Genomic DNA, 25,297 nt, shown 5'->3' on the forward strand with positions numbered 1-25,297 from the left:
ATTGCATTCTTGGGATATAAAACAGATATTTGCAGAGGGTACAGTATTTGAGTAAACAGATACACACTAAACCGTGGCGGGATTAATTTTGGCGGGCATGTTACTCTACTGGCGCCACTAACTACTCGTACAGCCGATATCGATCCCGGTCGTATGCCAGAGCTGGGGTTTTGGTCGAAGATTGTGGTGTTGCATTTAGCAGGCCATGATACCTGCAGTTAGCGGGAGGCCACGTGACTGGAAAGTGGATCTGGCAGCACTCCTACTGACCAGGCGTGAAGCTCATGAAGGCGCGAGTTTTTAAGTTGATTGCAGGCAAACTTTAAGTACTGATAGCGGCGACTGCAGGAAGCGCAGCTGACGCTGTGCGAAACCTCGCCAGGAAGCACCAACGCTGGAAGTTGAAGCATTACAACATCTGTACATCACTTGCACGGACTGGAGGCAAAACCACCCCTGTCCCGAATCCTGGAAGTCAGGTATTCTTCCCAACTGAGTAGAGTGTCGATCTTTTATTTGTACTTGTTATCGTAAGCTACATCTGTGTTAATGTTGAATTAGACTCTTCATATCCATTAGAGCTACGAGTGATTGTGTGCAAGGTCACCAGCCAGTGGAACTAATTTTAATCTGTTTGTTCCATATCATATTCATTGCAAGTGTATGAAACACTCTCTGTTGTAAAGTGAGTTGATATAATTGGGGCTGTAGTTTAGTCTGTGACGAAGGCAATGCACTGTTAAAACAGGGTGTGCCCTGGCATTTGGATTAAGTTGATATTTCCTACATCTTATGTATTGTCATTGGTAGCCATATTTGGGCAAATTACTGTTTTCTTTGCTATGCATGTTGGCAGGGTAGTTCTGGCAGCGACCGACGCGTTTAACGTTTCCTGGGCCAGGAGCAGAGATGTTTCCTTCCTGCTGCGGCGATACTCTCGTCCTTCCACGACGTCTGGGTTTGCCTGCAGCCAGGTATCTTTATCAGCTGCCTCGTGTTAGCTCCCGTTAAGATACTTTGAACGTTTTTGTATGTGGCACGACAGAGTGTCCCCCAGTTAATTCTGGAACTCTTGATCTATTCAAATATTGAGAGTTGAGCAAGCGCACAAGCCTTAATGTGTGTGCAGTAAATCCGAAGTTCCTTGTGATTATATTTGCCCTTTAAAACTTGTTTGAATCTTGCAGGCCCTCTTTTGCTACTTCTGGGTCGTGTATAGTTTTAAGGGCTTATAGTTATGAGTGTGAACTTTTTTCTTCTTCTGCAGTCGTTAGCTAATTCTTCCCATTGTCAATCTTTCTTGTATGTTGTGGGATTGTGCATTTGTTTAATGGTCTTTATTAATATTCCTGCTTGTGTGTACCAGCTGGGAGTTATAATGGTCACCTAGTCGTAGATATTGCTATAATCGCACTATTTCACTCCCATTTTCGGAGCTTGTTAGCACTTGATGTTAGGTTGGTGCCATTAAAATGCATTGTGGTAATCGCTGCTGCTTGCTGGATCGCTGCTGTGTCTCAATGCTGATGCTGGCTCTAAATGTCGTTGTCTAGGGGTAAAAAGATGAGGTCCCGTGTTTTTTATGTGCTTTTGATGATAACTAACGAGCGAAACCAACAAATATTTAATCTTCAAATATCTATTACTCTGGTAGCCATCTTAATTCCACTGTCCAGCAAAGACAATGACACAACACAAAGTAGCACTTCCTTTACATGTGTTTTTCAATGTTTATCCACCTCGAACAATAACACCCATACACTTCACCAAAGTGACATTCAGACTCCGCTCCCGACCCTTCTTGCTGCTTGTATTTATAACCTTGTCAAAGAACTACTAAAAAGAGATATATTTTATATGTACATCTGTTATCGTAATTTGTGCAGAAAAGTTATTAATTTATTTCGAGTGACATAATTTAACAGGTTATTAAAATGACATACAGATTTGTTGACTTGACAGAATTATTCTTTGTTACAAAAAGGCCGTTTTTTAGGAGTTTGTCAATTGACTTCTCTAATTTGCGTAAATAAGTAAATAACATGAATTATTAAGAATTACATTGGTTTTCGTCTAAAATAGGAGTGTTTACGTAAATACTGAGTGAAAACGGTCCTAGTGAATAAATAGGTTTCACTGGGTGATTTTTATTTAAGGAGATCCAAAATACGTCAGCTGGTCACTATTTTTCGTACTTCATATTAATTATTTAAGACGAACTTAGTGTTTTTACATGATGATATTTGCTGTATCAGTGATCAAGTGATATTAACTTTTGTGTGGGTCAGTTGTACAGTATAATTTAATGAGTTGACTGTTTATGGAGACATGTTATACAGTCATTGTTAACATACACAATAACTTTTCTATAATCATACATACTCGTTAAACTGGTTGAATTTGGAGGATATCGTATACTTCGGTAAAGTAAAGCCTTTAATAGGTTCCGTTACAGAGTCACGTTTAAATTGTATGCCTTCCCAACTTTTCTTTTGTTTGGGGGATTGTGTATTTTACTGCTTAAGGGGTTTTATTAAGGTTTATAAATTAAGGGCTTTGCAACAGCCACAGTCACTAGATTGACTTTTTGTCCTTTTTCATTTTGGGTGGTCATTGTCTATTTGTTTAAATTTTAACCACGGTTGGGATTTTTTTAGTACTTTTAGTGGCAGTCATTTGTAATTCATTTTGCCACTAAAACTCAGTTTGTTGCACAAACTTGCACTCACACCTAGTTGGTGCCACTTATTATTCGTGTTTGGAGACATATGTACATTCCTGGTTTTAAGCCCTGTTCTTAATGGTATAAATTGTTAGTTTTCTATTAATGAACTGATTCTGTTAAAGTTCTTTAAATTATCATGAGTGTTTTAATTTGTAATCATGATAATTGTTAAGCAATAAAGTGTATTCCATGAAACAAAAATGACAAGATATAAAGCTCTACCTTCGATGTGTTTTCCTTAAAATTATCCCAGCCCTTGTTTTGAGGTATCGCATTCATTAAATTGTGTTTAACTAATCACAGTTACGTAAAACCTCTGAAGAAGGCAACTAATTGAAACAATTTGCTAAGAATATTGTTCTAAAGTTACCTAATAATGTTTTGTTTTTAATTCTAGCTTCTCATTCAGAATTTATCAGCAGATATTTTTTACTTCACTGTCTGTTTCAGATCCTGTTGCGCTAATTGCCCAGTTTATTGTTAGTTTCCTATTAACACTTTTTGCAGTTTTGTAGTATTCATTGGTCTTATTACTGAAGCCACTAGTTTTGTATGTATCTAATTGCTGTTTGATAATTCCAGTTATTTTACTAGTTACTTGGTTTTGTTTCTCAACTGGCAGCTTTGCCATATCTAAATCAACTTAAGTGCAAGGAATTAGGTTATTAATTGCACACCCTTGTAACTTTTTCAACCATTTATTTAAAACATCAGACTCTTTTTCAGTAAATCTAATATTTGTTAAATTCTTTATTCTCCTAAGAAATCTGAAGTTACTACATACTACTAGAATAAACATACATTATGCTCTACCATATTACCTTCATTGACTAAAGTCATCACATGAACATAATGTAAAGGTGGAACCACTTTTGCTAACTTCAGATGTGCTAGGTATAGTTTGTCACTAGGTTCTTTTTTTATGTCTGAGTTGTTTGTGCAGACACAGGGAGATTTGCTTAATTTGCAAAGAAGGAATATAAAACTAACCAATGCAATAAAATGTATAAAATTTAATCAAAAAATGTAAGGTAAACAAAGTTATACCCTAATAAATCCTTGTGATGACCAAGTCCACCTTAAAAGCAGTGAAACAAGCAATACAGGTATGTGAATGAGTGTGGTTATCACAAGTTGCTTTCACTAACTTGCTCCAATGAAAGATGTGAACATGGATGTAAATAAAGTTGTATTCCAGATGTGGATGTACAAAATATTTTAGCAAATGTAGAACTACCTTCCGCTATTGTTACTAATGTTGGTTATACTTCTCCCCTTCCCCATCCCTCACATTTGTTTCCACTTGTCATTTGTCTCAACCACTTTACCATGCTTTATTTCCAATTATGTTTGATTGATGAAAATGCAGATAAGGATGCATATAATTCTAAGGAATATTTAAATGTGTTTTCAAAAATATAACTATGCTCTCCAGTACTTTTATAGACACTGGATGGCCTCATAGTGTCTAATGTTACTCAAGGTAGCTTGGAATATGTAAATATTTCCAAATATTATGTCAATATTTTGTGATCATTCCACCCCATACCCACTCCTCATCACCTGCCTCCAGAGATTTCTCTGATCTTATACGTAAAATACGAAAACTATAGAAAGTATTTGGAATCACTCCATCATACAGTTTGTATAATATGTTACTAGTCTGAAGAACTACATACTGAATTAACCACTGAACTTTCAGATACTGTTAATAACCAAACAACTATAATTTTACATTTGAGGAAATATTTTATGATACATTTATTTTCCTGTGAAATTTTTATTTCCTTAATCTGTGTGCACATTGTGGTTTACATGTTGATGAAGCACATGTTCAAAACACTTTACAAAGCTTTTATACATAGGACTACACAGATTTTATTAGTACTTCAGTAAGTTTTATAACACAAGTCCTACAAACATTCCTTTGGACACTCACTTCTACAGGCTACCCCCTCCCCCTAAATTTGCCCCCTTCCTTGCCACCCACACCACTGCCACCCTTACCCTGTTTGAATAATGTATCATGTTCTGTTGGCTCCACAGCTGCATCCAAGTTCCTTCCCCCTCACCACCATTTTGTCATCACCAGTTTATACTTCCACTGTTTATTCTATTTTTTACTTGAAAATGGCTTAAGACCGAAAACTGGGTTGTATAACAATAAAATAGAAATTATTGCATGCAAGTGGTGCCAGCATCTTCCAGAATAATTTATAATGACTGTGGCCCCAGCCAAAATAAAAATTATCATTTTATTTAACAAGCTACCAAAGAATATAATTAGACTTTTGAAAAGACTGGCACTTTGAAGAGAAAATTCGATGGTTTTCTCTTGGACACTTCGTTTTCTTCAATCAAACAATATCGTCATGAACATAGACAAAAAAGTTACTTGCAGTGTGAATCATAATATAATATTATTAAGCTGTATTATTTAACTACTTAATGTTCTTGTACTGTGTTACATTTCAATAAAATGTTCTACTTTCAAGAATTTGATCGCCTAAGAAATTCATTAGCACTAGTTTCATGTAATTTGATGCAGTGCTCGAGAGTGAACTACTCACATTACATGTGCTCCTGTTTTTGTCTCCTTGGGCGCATAGAATGGATGAAGTCACCGACATCCTACCGTAGTACTTCCAACATTTCTCATTGGAGATGATGTCCAACGTTACCTTCTGCAGATATGCCGAAGTGCCATCCACTGTAGTCAGAAAAAAAAACTGCAACAGTTTTTATTTCCATTTGTCTGCTAATGGCAATTTCCATTTAAAACCTGAAACACAGTGGTGGTCCTTGTTATAAAACAAAGCTCAAAGCCTCCTTCCACTTGTCAGGGAAGATCCACTAGAGTTTTCATTTCCACCTGTCTCCTAATGAGAGCTACCATTTACAATGTAAGACAATGTGGTGGTCCTTGGTATCATACATCCTTCAAAGCCTGTGTTGTATATGAAATGACTCAAGAGTAGTATGGTTACAGGTAAGCTGGTTCACATTCAGCAGCCACAGCTAGACAACGCTCCAGTCATGGCACTGCAGTCAGTGAAGCCAAGTTGGTGCTGTCCAGAAATTCAAAACCAAAGAGGGTGTCACTGGGAAATTCAAAAATGCAAGAAGGCCATGGTGGAAAATTAAAAGAACCATTGTGTTGGGTTAAATCAAGTTGTGAGAACGAAGCCTTTTGCGATGGCTGTGATATGTAAAATGTTCTGGATTTTCTTGTCGCATCAGTTGCGGATAAAATTTCTAGCTTTCGATTATAGCCTCCATCATGGGTCAGCAGCAACTGACTGTCTTCATTACTGCTGTGGTGGCCTTATATAGCCCGTGGACAGTTTCTGATTGGTTACTTTGTGATTGGTCAGCGATTACAAACTGCTGTAACAGACGGTGTCAATGTCTACGCTGGTGGCGCCACCGCTTGGATGGGAATGTAAACACTGCAAGGAATGTCTCTGCTGCTTCTCTGCATTGAGCGCTCGTTTCCATGCACAGCTTAGATAGTATCCGCTATTACGGTTAAACTTCTTTACGCTCATTTGTATTTCAACAACCTCCTTGATAACAGAATCCCGGTATGTAGAGGCATGGGACAAAGTTCGTTTCTTCAAACAGTATTTTATGTCTGTTAGTGAGGCTGCGATCCGCAATTGCCTATTTCTCTAGTTCTCTATTTTTAATATATCGTTGGTGTTGTACGCAGCGGTCGGAAACAGTACGAATGGTCTGACCTATATACAGTATTTGCTACCACACTCACAGGAGATATTATAAATTCCAAGGACTCTGAGGTCGAGAGTGTCCTCAACAGGGGGCATCATCTTGTTAATTTTCTTGGAAGACGAAAAGTCCGTCTTATACCCTGCCTAACCAGGACTCTTCCTGTTTTACTGGATATAGCGCCAAAAACAGGAAGAACTGCAATCGGTGGTTCATCCTGTGAGTGTGCAGCATTTTCACGTTTCCTTTTCTTGGAGAACGGGGCCTTTATATCGCATGCATCATAACCAGTCTTTCGTTAATAAAGGTTTGAATTTTGCTCATGTCATGTACTACACCCATCAAGGATCTTATCAGTGCTGCATCTTGCACAGGACGACGCCGACGAATTGAGACTTATTGCCAGTCGCGTTTTGGCCTCAGCTAAGCCTCCCTAACTTAACATCAGTAGAGAGGAAGGAGAGGGGCTCCGTTTACTTGGGAGAGATGATCTTGTCACCTTAACAGCTGGCAAAGGAAATGCCACTGTCGTTCTTAATACTACCGAATATCATAGTAAAATGACATCACTACACCAACACTTCCCCGCCTTTTGGAAGACGGCCAAGGTCCTGATGTTCAGGAAGCCGGGGAAAGACCACAGCCTTCCACAAAATTACCGACCCATCAGCCTTCTGAGCTCGCTCAGTAAGATTGTTAAGAAGGTGATTCTCAAACGCATCACTACGCTCTGCATAACAAATGACATCCTGAGACCGGAGCAATTCGGCTTCAGGAATCACCACTCCACAACACAACAACTCCTACGGGTCGTGAAACATATAAAATATGGCTTCAACATAAACAAAGCTACAGGGGCGGTGTTCCTGGACATCGAAAAGGCCGTCTATGGCACAACGGCCTCATCCGCAAACTCAGCGACGCGGGATACCCCGACGGGCTGCTGCGTCTAATACACTCATGCCTCACAGACAGGAGTTTCGACACTGACGTGTAGGGAAAACAATCAACACGACACGGTATACACGCAGGAGTACCCCAGGGAAGCATCCTAGGGCCTCTACTGTTTAACCTTTACATAAACCATCTCTCAGCCACACACAACACAACGATGGCAATCTACGCGGATGACACAGCCATCCTCGCGCAAGATTGGAAACCATAAAACATTACGTCACGCTTACAGACTGCGCGCAGAGTGTTAGAGTAAACGTCGACAATTGGGCGAAGCCGTTCTGTTCACTAGAAGACCGAAGCAACTGCGCAAACACCGCTACTGCAGACCAATAACTCTACATGTACGCCCAATACGTTTCCGCGAGAAAGTCAAATACCTCGGTGTCTGGCTCGACCGGAAATTACTCTGGGGGGACCACATACAACACATGATCAACCGAGCTAGCGCGAGGCTCAAACAGCTCTATCCTATTCTCAACAGGCGTAGCACACTGAACAGAAGGGTGTCAAGGTCCATGTACATGACAGTTATCCGACCCCTGATGACGTACGCAGCTCCTGTCTGGGGATACGCTGCGCCTACACGCCTGCGCCGTCTGCAGCTCATACAAAACAAAGTACTCAAATTCATAAGCAATGCTCCACGATACACACGCGTCGCGGACCTTCACCGGGAATACCGACTTGAGACTCTCACGGAGGTAATCCACAAACTCACCACAAGACTATACAGAAACTCCAGACATTCGCAGAACCCGTTTATTCTGAATATGGGGAACTACGACCACAACCATAGATGGAAACATAAAAGAACAAAAGACATACTTGTAAGAACCTAACATCTATGGCCAAGCATACGCAAACATAACGGCACAGGCGAGCCCCTCTTAATCAGACACCATTACTGGATGTCCAGCTGGAATACGCTGCCGAATAACGGGCACCACGCAGGGAAGCCGTACCGTACACTGCATGCAGACAAGCTCCACACGTCCCCCACACAGCGAGATGATCTATGGCCGATCTCCCAATACTGTATAACGATCTTGATTGTTCCAGGAATGTAGCAGCTGCGGCAACTGGGATACATCGCCATCGCTTGCCACGGTAATGATGCATGATACCTATACTAACAAATCCAACCTTGCATGAACTATCGCAGCTAGTAAGCCACTACTGCTCTTACTACCCATCCCACTGTCACACAGGTTTTTTTCCCACGGCACGAGCCATGGCACTTTTTCCCTCTATTCTTCAAATCGCTACCCTCACTCGCGTTTCGTCCACTATCTATCACCTGATGGACTGTGTTAATGCGAAGTCTTACCCAGACGCACGGATAACATCACAGCCCAGCATCCTGTGATCCACTTACTAGATAACTAACATGTTTACGGAGGTGACAGTAGAACTTTTGGTTTGGTCACCACGTTGGTGCGGGCGTGGAGGGGCCCCATCTCTGACTATTGGAGCACAGTACGTACAAATGTCTTAAACGGGACCCAACTTTGACATACAGCAGATAAACTACGGAGCTAGTGAAGAATTTCGGTCTACCAGATGATGTTACGAAGGATCTCAGTCCGAGCTCCTAGACCTCCCAGGTTGTACGTACTACCGAAGATATACAAGGATAAAGTTCCCTTGAGACCTATTGTCAGTGCAATTGGTTCTCCTACCTACAAGCTGACCAAATACCTGACAAAGTTGATAACTCCTATAGTCAGCCTTTGTGACCTGCATATCAAAACAACCCAGACGTTCACTGAGAAAATCAGATTATAGTCGGTCCAAATGACATTTTAGTCAGCCGGGATGTGGTATGGCTGTTCAAAAGTGTTTTCGTGGAGGACACTTCGAAAATGCTGGCAGATCTTTTTCCTCCTGAAACTATAAAATTGTTGTGGTATGCGATGACGACCACCTACCTCTTGTACGGCAGCAATTTTTATGAAATGACGGAGGGTATGGCGATGGCCTCTCCGTTTCCTCCATCATTGGCTAACTTTTTTATGAAGAATTTTGAGGAACGTGCATTAAATTTGGTTGCCCTCCGTCCATCCTTATTTTTTCGTTATGTTGTCGATACATTTATGATCTGGCAACATGGCGTAGAGGCTCTCGAACAATTCACGGAACACATGGTTCAAATGGCTCTGAGCACTATGGGACTTAACATCAATGGTCATCAGTCCCCTAGAACTTAGAACTACTTAAACCTACCTAACCTAAGGACATCACACAACATCCAGTCATAACGAGGCAGAGAAAATCCCTGACCCCGCCGGGAATCGAATCCGGGAACCCGGGCGCGGGAAGCGAGAACGCTACCTCACGACCACGAGCTGCGGACGGAACACATGAACAGTATACATCCGAACATCAGGTTCACTGTCCAGATGGAGAAGGAAGGAAAGTTTCATTATTAGACGATTTATATCTTAATGCACAGAGTTTCCATCATCCTGTTTAGAAGACACCCGATTAGAGCAAAAACTGTTTCTGACGAGGACCATTTGAAGTCCGAAATCAACCACCTGAAGTACGTGTTCCGAAAGAATGGATACGGTGCACACTATATAAAGCCCCCTTTTCCAAGAAAAGGAAACGTGTAAATGCTACACACTCTCAGGATGAGCCACCGATTGCAGCTCTTCCTTTTTGTGGCGCTATATCCAGTGAAACAGGAAGAGTCCTGGTTAGACGGTGTATAAGACCGACTTTTCGTCTTCCTAAGAAAATTAATGAGATGGTGCGTACTGCTTGGTCAGGATCTGTAGGGGGGGGGGGGGGGTTGGAGATAGAGAGAGAGAGAGAGAGAGAGAGAGAGAGAGAGACCATTCTGGAATCCATGCTCTGCCCACAACTTCTGGAGGCCCATGTGACATTCCTTCCACGTTTCCCATGGATGGCTTGTTGCAGGTGACACTTATTAGCATGCCTTATTAGCGTTATCCAACTAAGGAAACCTTCCTCGGCCAGCAACATGGGCTGTTTCTGCTGCTCAAGTCGTGGAAAGAGTCCTGTGAACATATACAACCTGTAACACGAGAAAAGGAAAAGGAAATTTTACAATTCACTAATACTAATAAATAATTCACGAACTCTTCCACATGGGTGGATTTTCCTTTCCAGAGGAGTGGTGACTCACAGAGCGTACAAAATGGTGTCACATTCCCTTTCAAAGGCAACTTGCTCTGGTAGAAGGGTTACAAGCAATGGGATAGTGCAGCGTGTATTGAAGGACATTCTTTGAAAGAGGATTGATTTTATTAACAAAATATTCAACAAGGAGGACATCCGAATACTGAATTTGCTATATGAATCACTATAGTATTGCTGGATGTAGCATACTCTAAGAACTTGTTCACTAAAGATCAAGTAGACAGTATTTTTTAACCGAATCATACTCATACACTGAATGTTACAAAATATGTTATAATTAAGCAAACTTTGATTAAGAAAAGATTTTTGTAAGTTGATACAGAGAGTAAATAAGTTCATCGAAAGAACATTTTAAAACATTAATGTAAGTAGTAAAAAAAATATTGTATTTTCTGCACTCATAGTGCGGCAAAACAGCAGCAAAGAAACTGTCAGAGACACTTTGTCACTTCATGTGATGGTAATCTTAAAATAATGTTAACAGTTACACATCACGATAAAGTGCCTCCCATCACATCAGCTTCTATATCGAGTAGGCTCTCACATCGAACTGACACAATGATACACAAGTACACAACACAACAGTGTTCACCAAGCTACAGAGCTTGCTCCCCAGGATACCCTCTGAAACCCACATCATGGACTTTTAATGATCTGAAGATGATTGAACCACTATCGAAACCGATTACCTAATTAGTAAATTTTAGTAACTTACATGCAATCCTGGTCAGTTTTTATTTAAAGACATTTATTAAGTTCTCAGATAGATAGGTCAAAGCGTGCAACAATATGTTATGCCATTGTAACTGTGTTATATCGAGCCCCTGCATCCATCGAACAGATATGGAACTAATAATGAGCAAGTAATACAAATGTTTCAGTTTCTTCACACAGTAATGAGAATTCACATCTTTTCATAGTACCGCAACTGGCGACAGGTGACCCTTTCAGATAAATCGAATTTTATGCCTTATCAGACAGATGGCCTTTGCCGTGTACAGTGTTAAATGTGTGGTTGCTAACACGGTGCAACAATCGTCAGAAGGTTCAAGGCTGGAGAGCATTCCGTGACTGATCACATTCTGGTAGGCACAATGCATCAACGAGGTATGCATCTTTCCTTGGGAACCATGTCCACTGCTACGTACAGTTTTTTTCCTCGGCATGATGGCATCTACCAGCTGGAGAATATAACTTGTCACGCAGCTCGCATTGTATGCGCGTGGTTCAAAGAGGATCAGAATTTTACCATATTCTCCTGACCACTAGACTCCCAATTTTAAAAACCAACCTAAAAGCTGTGGGACCATACCATTTGGGCTGTTCGCGCAGAGGTTCCTCAGCCGAGAAACCTAACGCGGCTGGCCACAGCACTGCAATCGGCCTAACTGCACATCGCTGTCGATACCTTCCAGAACTCTACTCCATGTGCTGAAGCATATGCAAAATTTTTGTGCACATAAAATCCAGTCTGAGGTGGAAAATTAGTTTTGTGCAATTTCAATTTCACGTAAGCAAGCTATAACTATTTTATGGACTTATGAATTTTTTTTTTTTTTTTTTGAGATTAGTAACATTCCTTGGAGCCACTTCAAACAGTAAGATATTTACCTGTCATAAATGTCTGTGGCACATCGTTTTATTTAGGCATTTACAATGCTACTACCAGTATGTGTTGACATTTTAGTCTTGGACTGCAGAATGGTTTTATTTATTTGGATGTTTTATTTCAATTACACAAATATCCTCAGACCGCCTAGGCATCCGCACTAGCTTGCACAGCCACTGTACTGGATGTGGGTTACACAGCATTTTGCTAACTCTACAATAGGATTAATGGCTGTGTGTATCTAATGCAACGTAAACTAAGCAAAACGTCTTAAATGGCAACTTCACTTCAGTGTCTCCCTTATGTTTTTGGGTGGATGTTATCAGCAGTCTTTTCTCTATTCTCGTCTACAGAACTAGATTTTTTACCACTTTAGCGAACGAATGGCTGTTTGCTACCATACACCACAACAAAAGTGTGTTTCAGATGACCCACTGTAAATGCAGCTTGGTAGTGTGGAAAATACGTAGCACCACCATGGAAATATAAACAGCATCTAAATACTATGTTCATTAGACAGGAAGACACTTATTGGACCATTTTATAAATTCGGTAAGGTGATGTTTGTGGCCTTGTATCTCAAAGGCAATGTAAACTACACAGAATATCAAAATTTCTACTTATAGTCAATGTCTCCATTGTCTGAAGCATAATGTAAGGTAATATAGATTTCTGTATGTTGCACCAGTACAGAATTCATTTCCTGGAACACTTAGAAGGTATAGCAAATATACTAAAGAGACTGCATACACTATGCTTACCACTGTAGGCCCACTGACACCTGCTACCCCAATAGTGGTGATATGTGAGCCATGTGCATTTTTATACTGCCTTAGTTTTATGCTCAAAATATTTAACAGCGGATGGTTTAAGTCTGACACATTGGTTCTTTTTGTTGAAACCTGTAGAATAATATTGTTCGTAGGAACAAATCGTAATATGGAAATGGCTTTATTTGATAGCATTGCGAAGAATATTCTCCTATATGGAGAACAATATGTTTCTCCACTTTAAATATAACACCTCTATATGATAGTTACGTCACCTTGTCCCCACATGCTTTACAGGCAGTTAATTAAAACTGTCAAAGTAAAGAACTTATTTTTTAATCTTTCTCATTCTTGACTGTCTGGAAGATTTAATTGCACACCAGTCAACTCCAGAAGAAAATCTGCAGTATGCCATTAAAAATAGCATAGCATCTGTTTTGGAAACCACCCGATAATTCACACCACTGGAAGTGCCTGACACAGAGTATAGTGACGCACACTGCAAATACTATTTGCTTACATTTAATATATTTAGATGTCTTCCATCACGTGAAACGTACCTTACACTCCACAGTCATAAATTTTAGTTTATAGTCTGATAACACCGCGTTCCTTAGGCAAGGAAGATGTAAGAGATTCTTGTAGTCACATATCAAGGTAGTTTATAAAGTTGATGAAATGGGTATTCATAACTTTGTTCACTCATTGGCTTGAGATTTGACATCTAAATTTGTTATGTGTCATTCATCTATAACTGACGATCACCGATGTTAAACAGTCTTTTCGTTGCTTACAATAACATTACCATTTCTCTGGCAGTCTTCTTCTTTCACACAGATGTCATGGTATGATGTTAGTTACTAATGCATCTCCACTTTGTTAAAAATCTCGACGAAAAGCTTGTGGTATAGTCACGGACATTAGGTAATAGTCATCTACACGAAACTGCTTCATTATTTCAGGTACTTGATATATTAAAACATCTATTTTAACGTATAGAAAATCTGTTTGGATAGTATAGCCACAGGATATGTACTTTAAATGGTTTCCAATGCTTTCTTGCCAATTTCTCTAATAACGTCTTTCTGTCGCAGTAATGGCCCTACGTAAGAAAAACGGTAGTTTTGTCTTGACAGCATGTCTCTAGAATGTTTCGTCTGTTCTCTATGAAAGTACAGATAAGTGTTATCGCCCAGATATGTGTTATCATCCGCCTCTTACATCTAGTGCTTACATTAAAGCTCAACAGGTTCTGCCACAAATTCCAAATACGTACACTGTATAATGTTTTTAAGAGTGAATCTGTAAGATTTGTGTACAATTACTAATGTGGTGATTTTAAAGGATTCAAGCATATAGATGTAGGCAATGAATTATAATCATTGTTTAACAGAGTTGAGTGTTCTCCATAGTATGCATCGAGCTGAAATCTTGAGTCGTTACTAGGTTACTAGGTTATCGTAGTGTACACGCTGCCTCTGGCGTCCCATTCCTACATGACAAAGCAGTTGTTGCCAAATGATTCGCAACTGTGTAATACACTCCTGGAAATTGAAATAAGAACACCGTGAATTCATTGTCCCAGGAAGGGGAAACTTTATTGACACATTCCTGGGGTCAGATACATCACATGATCACACTGACAGAACCACAGGCAACAGAGCATGCACAATGTCGGCACTAGTACAGTGTATATCCACCTTTCGCAGCAATGCAGGCTGCTATTCTCCCATGGAGACGATCGTAGAGATGCTGGATGTAGTCCTGTGGAACGGCTTGCCATGCCATTTCCACCTGGCGCCTCAGTTGGACCAGCGTTCGTGCTGGACGTGCAGACCGCGTGAGACGACGCTTCATCCAGTCCCAAACATGCTCAATGGGGGACAGATCCGGAGATCTTGCTGGCCAGGGTAGTTGACTTACACCTTCTAGAGCACGTTGGGTGGCACGGGATACATGCGGACGTGCATTGTCCTGTTGGAACAGCAAGTTCCCTTGCCGGTCTAGGAATGGTAGAACGATGGGTTCGAAGACGGTTTGGATGTACCGTGCACTATTCAGTGTCCCCTCGACGATCACCAGTGGTGTACGGCCAGTGTAGGAGATCGCTCCCCACACCATGATGCCGGGTGTTGGCCCTGTGTGCCTCGGTCGTATGCAGTCCTGATTGTGGCGCTCACCTGCACGGCGCCAAACACGCATACGACCATCATTGGCACCAAGGCAGAAGCGACTCTCATCGCTGAAGGCCTAACGGTGTGCGGGACCGTAGCCCAGCTTCATGGAGACGGTTGCGAATGGTCCTCGCCGATACCCCAGGAGCAACAGTGTCCCTAATTTGCTGGGAAGTGGCGGTGCGGTCCCCTACGGCACTGCGTAGGATCCTACGGTCTTGGCGTGCATCCGTGCGTCGCTGCGGTCCGGTCCCAGGTCGACGGGCACGTGCACCTTCCGCCGACCACTGGCGACAACATCGGTGTACTGTGGAGACCTCACGCCCCACGTGTTGAGCAATTCGACGGTACGTCCACCCGGCCTCCCGCATGCCCACTATACGCCCTCGCTCAAAGTCCGTCAACTGCACATACGGTTCACGTCCACGCTGTCGCGGCATGCTACCAGTGTTAAAGACTGCGATGGAGCTCCGTATGCCACGGCAAACTGGCTGACACTGACGGCGGCGGTGCACAAATGCTGCGCAGCTAGCGCCATTCGACGGCCAACACCGCGGTTCCTGGTGTGTCCGCTGTGCCGTGCGTGTGATCATTGCTTGTACAGCCCTCTCGCAGTGTCCGGAGCAAGTATGGTGGGTCTGACACACCGGTGTCAATGTGTTCTTTTTTCCATTTCCAGGAGTGTAGATGTCTTAACAATAGCAGTCTGCAAGGAATAAAATGGTGTTTTAATCCTGTGGAAGACAGTCTACATCGACAATTGGTGGTACTGTCTGTCAACCTTACGTATTGACACTAAAATCATCATTCTTCAACGCTTGTCAGTGTTTTACAAAAGAAGATTTAATACCACAGTGTAATCACAGCAATGACATTTAGAGCTAATCTATTAGGTGTTATATGTCTCTATATAGACTGTTGATGTGCAGTATACTCCTTTAACAAGAAACAGTTATATTCTTTGGACATACATAATTACCTCAAGCTGTAACAGAGTTGTGGGCTAAAAAGAGAAAATGTACCTTAAATTTCTTTTACTTCCGTCAATGACAGCAAAACTGTTTGGTTCTTAGACTACCGATTTCGGCCAGCGATGACTATCAGCAGACTTGTTTCACAACATGTCCAATACAATGACGCCACAATGGCTTCGTCAAGAAATACTCACTAAATCATCCTCTATTCGTCGCACATGTTTAAAATTTGGTGTAAACTAGTTCACAAGGCGGCAGCGTCTTCCTATTAATGACGATATTGTTAAAAGTACTTGTTTATTTCAAAATATTTTTTTGAATACTAGCGCTGTTAACAGGATGAATGCTGGCACTGTGGCCTCGCTTACATCACATTTTAAATATGTGTGACGAAGGTAAGCTGATTTTATGTGTATTTGTTGATGATGACACTACGACCTCATTATATTCGAATACGTTGTAAAACAGCTCTGAAAATCATCATTGCTGACCAAAACGTTTTGTGGTCATTGATAGAAATGATCCAAGTTTTCCCTACATATAATTATAGAACATTTTTTGGCTAACTCTAACACAGAAATTTCCCTGTGTATCACTAATGTAATATAAAATACGCATGATGTCGAAGAATATATTTATCTCCTAGATCTCCCACATCCGAACAATCATGTAACTAACACATGTAGTAAACACTTTTGAATCCATCATGTCTCTGCAAGTATGGCAGCGTGGGACCATTTTCCATTAATATTTACAGCAAATGCAGTTATCTTGTATCCTCCTTTCACATCCCGATTTGTTCCATGTATTCTGCTTAAAGTAATATTTGTGCCTTCCTTACACATCGACAGTGATCGATACTTGTTTGAGTAACAGTTTATAGTTTTCATTCATGGCAAAGGTTTCCACATTAGTTGAACTTAAAAGAGTAATTCCTTTAATAGGGATTGGCCTTAGTCTATTTGATACACAACTTCTTCTTTCTTAACACCTGTGGTGTAACATTAATCATGGAAAGCGCAGTAGTTTATGATACTTATTATTTTTCTGTCGAATACTGCATACAAGAAAATTAAAGAGACCTTTGGTGAAAAGTTGTATGAATATCAAGAGCTCAGATGGAAACCCAGTTCTAAACAAAGAAGGGAAACAGAAAGGTGGAAGGAGTGTATAGAGGGTCTATACAAGAGCGATGTACTTGAGGACAATATTATGGAAATGGAAGAGGATGTAGATGAAGATGAAAAGGTAGATACGATACTAAGCGAAGAGTTTGACAGAGCACTGAAAGACCTGAGTCGAAACAAGGCCCCCGGAGTAGACAACATTCCATTAGAACTACCGACGACCTAAGGAGAGCCAGTCCTGACAAATCTACCATCTGGTGAGCAAGATGTGTGAGACAGGGGAAATACCCTCAGACTTCAAGAGGAATATAATAATTCCAATCCCAAAGAAAGCAGGTGTTGACAAATGTGAAAATTACCGAACTATCAGTTTAATAAGTCACAGCTGCAAAATACTAACGCGAATTCCTTATAGACGAGTGGAAAAACTGGTGGAAGCCGACCTGGAAGATCAGTTTGGATTCCATAGAAATATTGGAACACGTGAGGCAATACTGACCCTACGGCGTAGCTTAGAAAATAGATTAAGGAAAGGCAAACCTACGTTTCTAGCATTCGTAGACTTAGAGAAAGCTTTTGACAATGTTTACTGGAATACTCTCTTTCAAATTCTAAAGGTGGCAGGGGTAAATACAGGGAGCGAACTCTATTTACAATTTGTACAGAAACCAGATGACAGTTATAAGAGTCGAGGGGCACGATAGGGAATCAATGGTTGGGAAGGGAGTGAGACAGGGTTGTAGTCTCTCCCCGATGTTACTCAATCTGTGTATTGAGCAAGCAATAAAGGAAACAAAAAAAATTTGGAGTAGGTATTAAAATCCATGGAGAAGAAATAAAAACTTTGAGGTTCGCCGATGACATTGTAATTCTGTCAGAGATAGCAAAGGACTTGGAAGAGCAGTTGACCGGAATGGACAGTGTCTAGAAAGGAGGATATAAGATAAACATCAACAAAAGATAAACGAGGATAATCGAATGTAGTCGGATTAAGTCGGGTGATGCTGAGGGAATTAGATTAGGAAATGAGACACTTAAAGTAGTAAAGGAGTTTTGCTATTTGGGGAGCAAAATAACTGATGATGGTCGAAGTAGAGAGGATATAAAGTGTAGACTGGCAATGGTAAGGAAAGCGTTTCTGAAGAACAGAAATTTGTTAACCTCCAGTATTGATTTAAGTGTCAGTAAGTCGTTTCTGAAAGTATTTGTATGGAGTGTAGCCATGTATGGAAGTGAAACATTGACGATAAATAGTTTGGACAAGAAGAGAATAGAAGCTTTTGAAATTTAGTGCTACAGAAGAATGCTGTAGATTAGATGCGTAGATCACATAACTAATGATGAAGTATTGAATAGAATTGGGGAGAAGAGTAGTTTGTGGCACAATTTGACAAGAAGAAGGGACCGGTTGGTAGGACATGTTCTGAGGCATCAGGGGATCACAAATTTAGCACTGGAGGACAGCGTGGAGTGTAAAAATCGTAGAGACCAAGATATGAATACAGTAAGCAGATTAAGAAGTATGTAGGTTGCAGTAAGTACTGGGAGATGAAGAAGCTTGCACAGGATAGAGTAGCATGGAGAGCTGCATCAAACCAGTCTCAGGACTGAAGACCACCACAACAACAACAACAACAGTGTGCACAATCTCCACTCAAGGGTATGTTAATACTGCTGCGACACGAATAAGCACTGGCGTGGATTTGAGGAATCCTTGTAAATTTCGTTCAGCTATGGCTGGAACACAATAGTTAAGGGACTGGGGAGGTAGTAGTTATGGGACTGACTGGCACATCGGATGACAGGTGCAGGCAGTGCTGATATTCAGCAAACAATTCTGCTGGGCAGGTGGGAAGGCACGGCGAGGAGGACACTGCATACAAGTGTGATTCAATCAGGGCAACACAGGGCACTGACGCGCTGTGAGGAAGCCGTATGTTGCATTTACAGCAGTGCCTAGTGACCTGGTGTAAGGACCGAAGCAGGTTGAGGAAAACTTACATTGTAATTATTAAAGAGCACTCCACTTGAATCCTTCAAAGGCGTAAGGAAAAGACGTGTAAATAAACGAGCCCAGAGGCTCAAATCAGGCAGTTGTGTCGCCATTCTGTCCGCGTCTAGAACCCGAGAGAATGGAAAGTTGCAGACCGACCTCTTCGACCTTTCGGTGAAGGATATCGGCGGTCAGCCTGCCTGCTGAAACTACCTCCAACCTCTGCGGCACGGACGCGTCATAGCCATGGCGGGGGGCGCTGCACCGGCGCGAGGAGCGAGAGGGCTGCTAGCCTCCACTCTCTGGTAGCGTCCCCCGCCCGACTGCAAGCTGCCGTTCTCAGGGGCGGCGCCGCGGCGTGAACTCGCGGCCTCCCGGGTGCAGAGCTGTCTGCGATCACTGACTGAGCTGCCCCGGGTGGACGGGCGGAGCTGCTAAGGCTCACTACAGCAAAAAAATGGCTCTGAGCACTATGGGACTTAAGGGGCTCCGGAAAGGCTCAAAATCATGAAAAGTTCAATTTTTACTTTTTTGCGTTCTGAATCTGCAGACTATTACCTTTTAATAGATATATAATTTATTCAATTCCGAAGACTACAACTATTTTTAATTTTTTTTGAAATGTGTTCTACATGGGCGTGACCCACTGTGGTGCTGTTAAACTGCTGTCAAATGGTGTTATTATTAACGTCCCTGTTCATCAGGTACATTTTAGTGATGTGAGATAAAGTATGTGTTGTGGCTAACCTGTGATGGTTCAATATATATCGCTGGTGTGATTGTCGGTTGTTTCATGTTTATTTACTCTGTCGTTATATCGAAAATATTCGTAATTAATTCTGTTTCTTGAGTCTCTGTTTTGTTGAAGTATAATAATGAGTAAAAGTAAAGTTGCTGTTGCGACTTTCAATGATGGCAACATTGTAAGGTGCAAGGTATTTAGAAATATGGGAATGAAGATAGGTTCTAACATGGTACGAGCGATGCTTGCTTTAGACAAGGAACGCCTTCGGGCTGCAGACAGGGCTGTAAAGAGTCTAGAAATACAAGCAAGAGTAAACAGGAGGAGGAACAAGAGGAAGCTGGAGGAGGAGTTTGCAGAGGATGAAGATAATCCATCCTATGGACCTGGAATGCAGTAAAAAGTTAATCCAATCTTTGTCGCTCGATTCCCAAAACTTTTATTTTCTCATACTAATTACATGTTTTCTAAGGATCTTCCAAACATATTTGTTTCAAACTTTCAGTAAATGTTACACAGTACCTTCTGCATTATTTAACACAGCCTTTTTCCAAAAAACTGTATATTTTTGAATATATAAATAAAAAATTGCAAAAAAATGTTGTGAATTTTCATTACAATTGAAAAAAATCATCTTTAATAACTGAATTAAAATTTTGTAAAATCCCTCTGTTAAGTTGTAGCCCATATTCCAATAAATAATCTGTAAAAAGTTCAACTTCCTACCTCAAATACTTTGTGAGGAAAGATGTAATTTATAAGCGTTATTTTAACATTGCAAGTATAGGGCGTTCCGGAGCCCCTTAACTGCTGAGGTCATCAGTCCCCTCACTACAACACGGCGGTCGGCTGCTTCCCTTCACCGAGGGAGCAGTCAGCCACGGGCGCAGTTAACGCACGCAGCGGCCATTTAGCCGTGGCGTGAGCAGGAGCGCTATGTCTGCAAGGCCGGCAGACCGGACGTCGACGCTGCAGGTTCCGGCATTGGTACTGGCGCTCACCCACGCACGCCGGCTGTGCGCCGCGGTCAGTATAAGGCCCGATGTGTACCTTAATTGTAATAAAGTCAAAGACACATTTGCCTGCGTTTCTCTTGACGCTTCAGCATGAGTTACCTCTCTCCCCCAAACCAACCTCTCGGTCGTTCTAACACACGTTCTACAACCCCTGAGCTCGGGTATAACCAACCTCTGCTTACACCTTCATTGCTCGTGCGAGTAACACTCATCATCCACATGACTTTCTTTCTCTGTTTTGTCTGACTGGATTGGACTGAGTTCCGGACATTTTCTGTACCTTCCCGCTGACTCTCCATCTCTTGGCTTGTCATTGAGTTACGCAGTTGCATTACTTATGCAACATCATTATAGCTCGTAGGACACTGGTCATCCGTGTGAGCTCTATTGCTAAGTGTGTCTTACTTTATGGCCTTCCTAAATTCAATCCAACTTTCATTTGCGTAATTTTATAGTCATCGAAACTAAGTACAGTTAATTTGCTTTTTACCTAGAATACTAACCTAAGATAAGTAAATATTCTCTTTACTTTTATTTTGTGAAAAAAATCTCAAAAGGTAAAAACAAAATCTAGGACACAGTTTAGCCCAAATCCTGCTGTACGACTGAAATGGTTCAAGTGATGAGTAATGAAGATTCGGACAGGGCGAGGATTCATGAACAGATCAAGAAGAGTCAGAACATGATGAATTTGAATCACTGTAAGAATTAATTGAAGAGGATGTATTTCTTTTGGGGAAAATGGAATAACTAAATGGAGGGAAAACAAGTATCCTTCTAACTTTAGAACAGGATCTTGTAATATAACTATGCATTTACCTGGACAAAGAAATTAAATTCGTATAACAAAGACAGAAATAGATATTCAGGAGTTATTCTTGGATGAAAATATAATGCACGTTATTGCAACATGTACTAATATTTACGTCAATGTAGTTTCTGGTAACTTTTCCAGCGAAAGTAATGCTAAGGAAACAGGTGTGACACAGATAAGAGCTTTCATTGGGTTGTTGTATACACGTAGATCTCTAAGATGTTCTAGAAATAATTTGTCGTAGTAGTGGGATACTTCAAAGAGCAACGAACTTGAATAATGTTACTCATGTAAGAGTCAAAACCGATTCAGCTTGCTCTTGAGACTTCTGAGGTTTGATATCATCCTTGAGACAGGTGTTCGCAAAGATATTGACAAGTTGGGTGCCATAAAATATTTATCACACAGTATATACCTTACTGCATATGTGTCTTAAATGTATTATACTTAGATTTAAATAAAACACTCCTAAGGTCATTCACACACACCGTTCAAAGTGTCCGAAAGCACTGTTTATGATGTGGACGACACCCGCCATCCAAGCGAGTGACTATGTCAGGAAATATAGCGTAAATAACGGATGGTTAAGCAGATACCAACGGGAATGCACGTTTATGAACATATTATTTAGTATATCCCCTAAGCAGTAAATATTCCCGAGGCCATAATTTTACTGCAGTATTACAATATGTGACAACTTTCTCTTAGTATTTACAGTAATTCTATTCCTCTTACATATCCAGATTTTTTCCAAGTTCTACAAATATTATAGATACATACTCTGCTGGCACATTTTGACCCAGAAACTACTACTGAAGTTCCTGAAGGTGCTAACGTGATCATGAAAGTCATACATGACGTCATCAACAGACTTGAGCTTCTGACGTCATCTGTCTTACAGTGATGTCATCGTCTTTGTCGGTGATAAGCCACGCCTTCTTTTCCCTTCTACTCCCTTCTCTCGCCAGGCTCTCCTTTCCTCCCCACCTCCCCCTCATCCCAACCATTCACAGTGCAGTGCTTAAATGAAACACCCAATAAAAAATTCAAGAAGGCGGTCATAACCCAATTGTTTTAATGGGAAATTTAAAAACGCCTCCTATACTCTTTCCAATCGCATCAGAGCATAGTACTAGAATGTGGATAGAAATTGCATCAGACAAGCAGTAAAAAAGTTACATTCCATGAGCTCGAAAGTCAAAGAAATAGGTCATAAGTCAACAAAACCATTCAATCTAAGTATCTCAATTGTGCCTTATACCCTTCCTCTCCTCTTTTTAACAATCCAAAGTGTACTGTTAAAATGAGGCATAAAATGGCACCACGAAGACAGTAAAATATTATGGGTCCTCTGCCTGAAAGTAAAAGATCATATAGTCTACATTATTCCTCAAACCAACATTCCTTTTCTTCAAGATGTACTAATCAAGCAGGGATGAATGGAGGATCGTTACAAAGATTTTCGACAGGCTTCTGACATTGCATGCCGATTTTGCGCTAAAACATACTATCTGTGGAAATTTTTAACATAAAAGACAATTTTAATTATGATAAGTTAAAGGGCATCAAGATGCCCAGCTTCATACCTATATTTTACGGAGCTAACTAATTAATCACGAACAAGATGCTCTGTTTTCACAGTATTGCATTAGAAATACCATTTTACTTCTTTTAAAATAATTATCAACTGGATTATTTGTGTACAGCATTTTCATAGATAATAAACTTGACCCCTCCAGTAGTCCGTTATCTCTGCCCGTCGTATAAGTTGACTTTTCTGAACGAATATGTTTCCTGAAATGACAAACATATATGCCATTGTCGCCTTTAATTCTCTTTAACTATTTCTGTTAAAGCGTAATGTTCTTACATAAATTATAAAGTGCAATTAAAATCTCAGATTGCAGTTAGAAGTTATTGTGGCCTTAGTGACAGTGCAGGTAAGAAGAGAACACTACATTCGTACCTATGCATTTCGCATTTACTTATTTCTTTGTGTGTTGTATTCAAACGTCTCATTAAACTTCTATTCAAAAACAGGTAAATGTAACTACTACAGTCGAAAGTCAGAAACTGCAGACTATTGATGACAGTCAGCTATTGTCATGAGGAATAAATTACTTTTCTTTACATTAGAAGAGGGCACAGATGGTTATTTTACAGGTTACTAACTTTTCTCACCTACGCGTCAATAGTTATATCATTTATGTACACATACAATGTTCTGGCATAAAATTAAATTGATGACAAGTTAAAACCTGTGCATTACTCAAGTAAAAATTGTGTAAACTTGCATACCGCTTCCATAATGTTAAAATGTCTCCAAGGTCAGAGATATTCATTATGTACGTAAAATGGTGTACTGGATCATTTACACACATATCTCTGTATAATCTATGTTATACTAAATACACATGTGCGCTCTCTCTCTCTCTCTCTCTCTCTCTCTCTGTATTTTGTGTGCCAAATATCGTACTCCTTACACAGATGTGATCGCTCTCATGGTAAAAAATCATTTATTTCTCTGTATTTTATATGTGAAATAATGCGCTCCTTAAATAGGCATGTTATCGCTTTCAGACAAAGTAATCATTTCATCTCTCTCTCATTTGCACTATTAGGCAAGAGCAGAGAAGGTTATTTTAAAGATTCCTAACATGTTCCCCCTACGTGTCCACAGTTTCCCTTCTAATTGTCCACAATTCCCCTCCTAGGTGGTCATAATACTCCTAGGTATCCACCACTCCCTCTAGGTGTCCAACATTCTCACTAGGAAACGAGTCACCATATAATAAAATGATGCTTAAGGGTAATGCAAAGAATGGACAGTGCAAGCAATGATGGTAAATAAAACTGTAACAAATTAAAGCAAAACTATTACAAATATAACAAATTTCCCTAAAATTGTTAAATTTTTGTAGAAAATACATCGACTGTTTCTGAACTTGTAACAAATTTCCCCAAAATCGTAACAAATTGTTCTCTGTGCTGCACTTTCTCATTAAATCTCATCTCACGTAACTGTGTAGACATTTTTTCCAATCTTTGTAGACATGAAATGTCATATAACAACTTTCTGCGGAAAAGTATAAATATTTAAGCCCTCTGTTTCCGTCACTAAAACATACACTTGCGTACTATACACTTGTGAAGGAGGATCTGTGCAATTCGTCACTCTGTAAGAGAGAGGTAAGCCTAGTTCAGGGTGTTATGCTCACACCTCTCATATTTTGTGATAAAATGCACCACAGCTAATCAATTGACAGATATACCGACTAACGTTATGCTACATGAAGCTAAGAAACTACAGAGTAATGGAAAGGAAAAAAGAAGAAATATTTTGCATGTACTTTTTATTTTCTTTTTGATCAACCAGGATCACGTATCAAATTCAATTCCCGTTCTTTCTGTGTCTTTGTTTCCTATTTTTCCAGTGGTCCCTCACTGTCTCCCCATGTTGTCTTTTCCTTTCTTCTCTCAATATTGTTCCCAGTTTCTTGTT

At 40.6% G+C, this 25,297-nt stretch overlaps 1 protein-coding gene across 1 annotated transcript in view; it reads right to left on the minus strand.

The window, feature by feature from the left end:
- Positions 1 to 25,297, minus strand: part of LOC126101247 (brachyurin-like) — a 182,028-nt gene that overhangs the window by 8,988 nt on the left and 147,743 nt on the right. The window contains exon 7 of the mRNA XM_049911934.1: positions 5,296 to 5,435. Within this exon, the coding sequence (XP_049767891.1) occupies positions 5,296 to 5,435 (140 nt within the window). The remainder of the gene's footprint in view (positions 1 to 5,295; positions 5,436 to 25,297) is intronic.

This window comes from Schistocerca cancellata, chromosome 9 (genome assembly GCF_023864275.1).
Source record: "Schistocerca cancellata isolate TAMUIC-IGC-003103 chromosome 9, iqSchCanc2.1, whole genome shotgun sequence".
Taxonomy (NCBI): domain Eukaryota; kingdom Metazoa; phylum Arthropoda; class Insecta; order Orthoptera; family Acrididae; genus Schistocerca; species Schistocerca cancellata.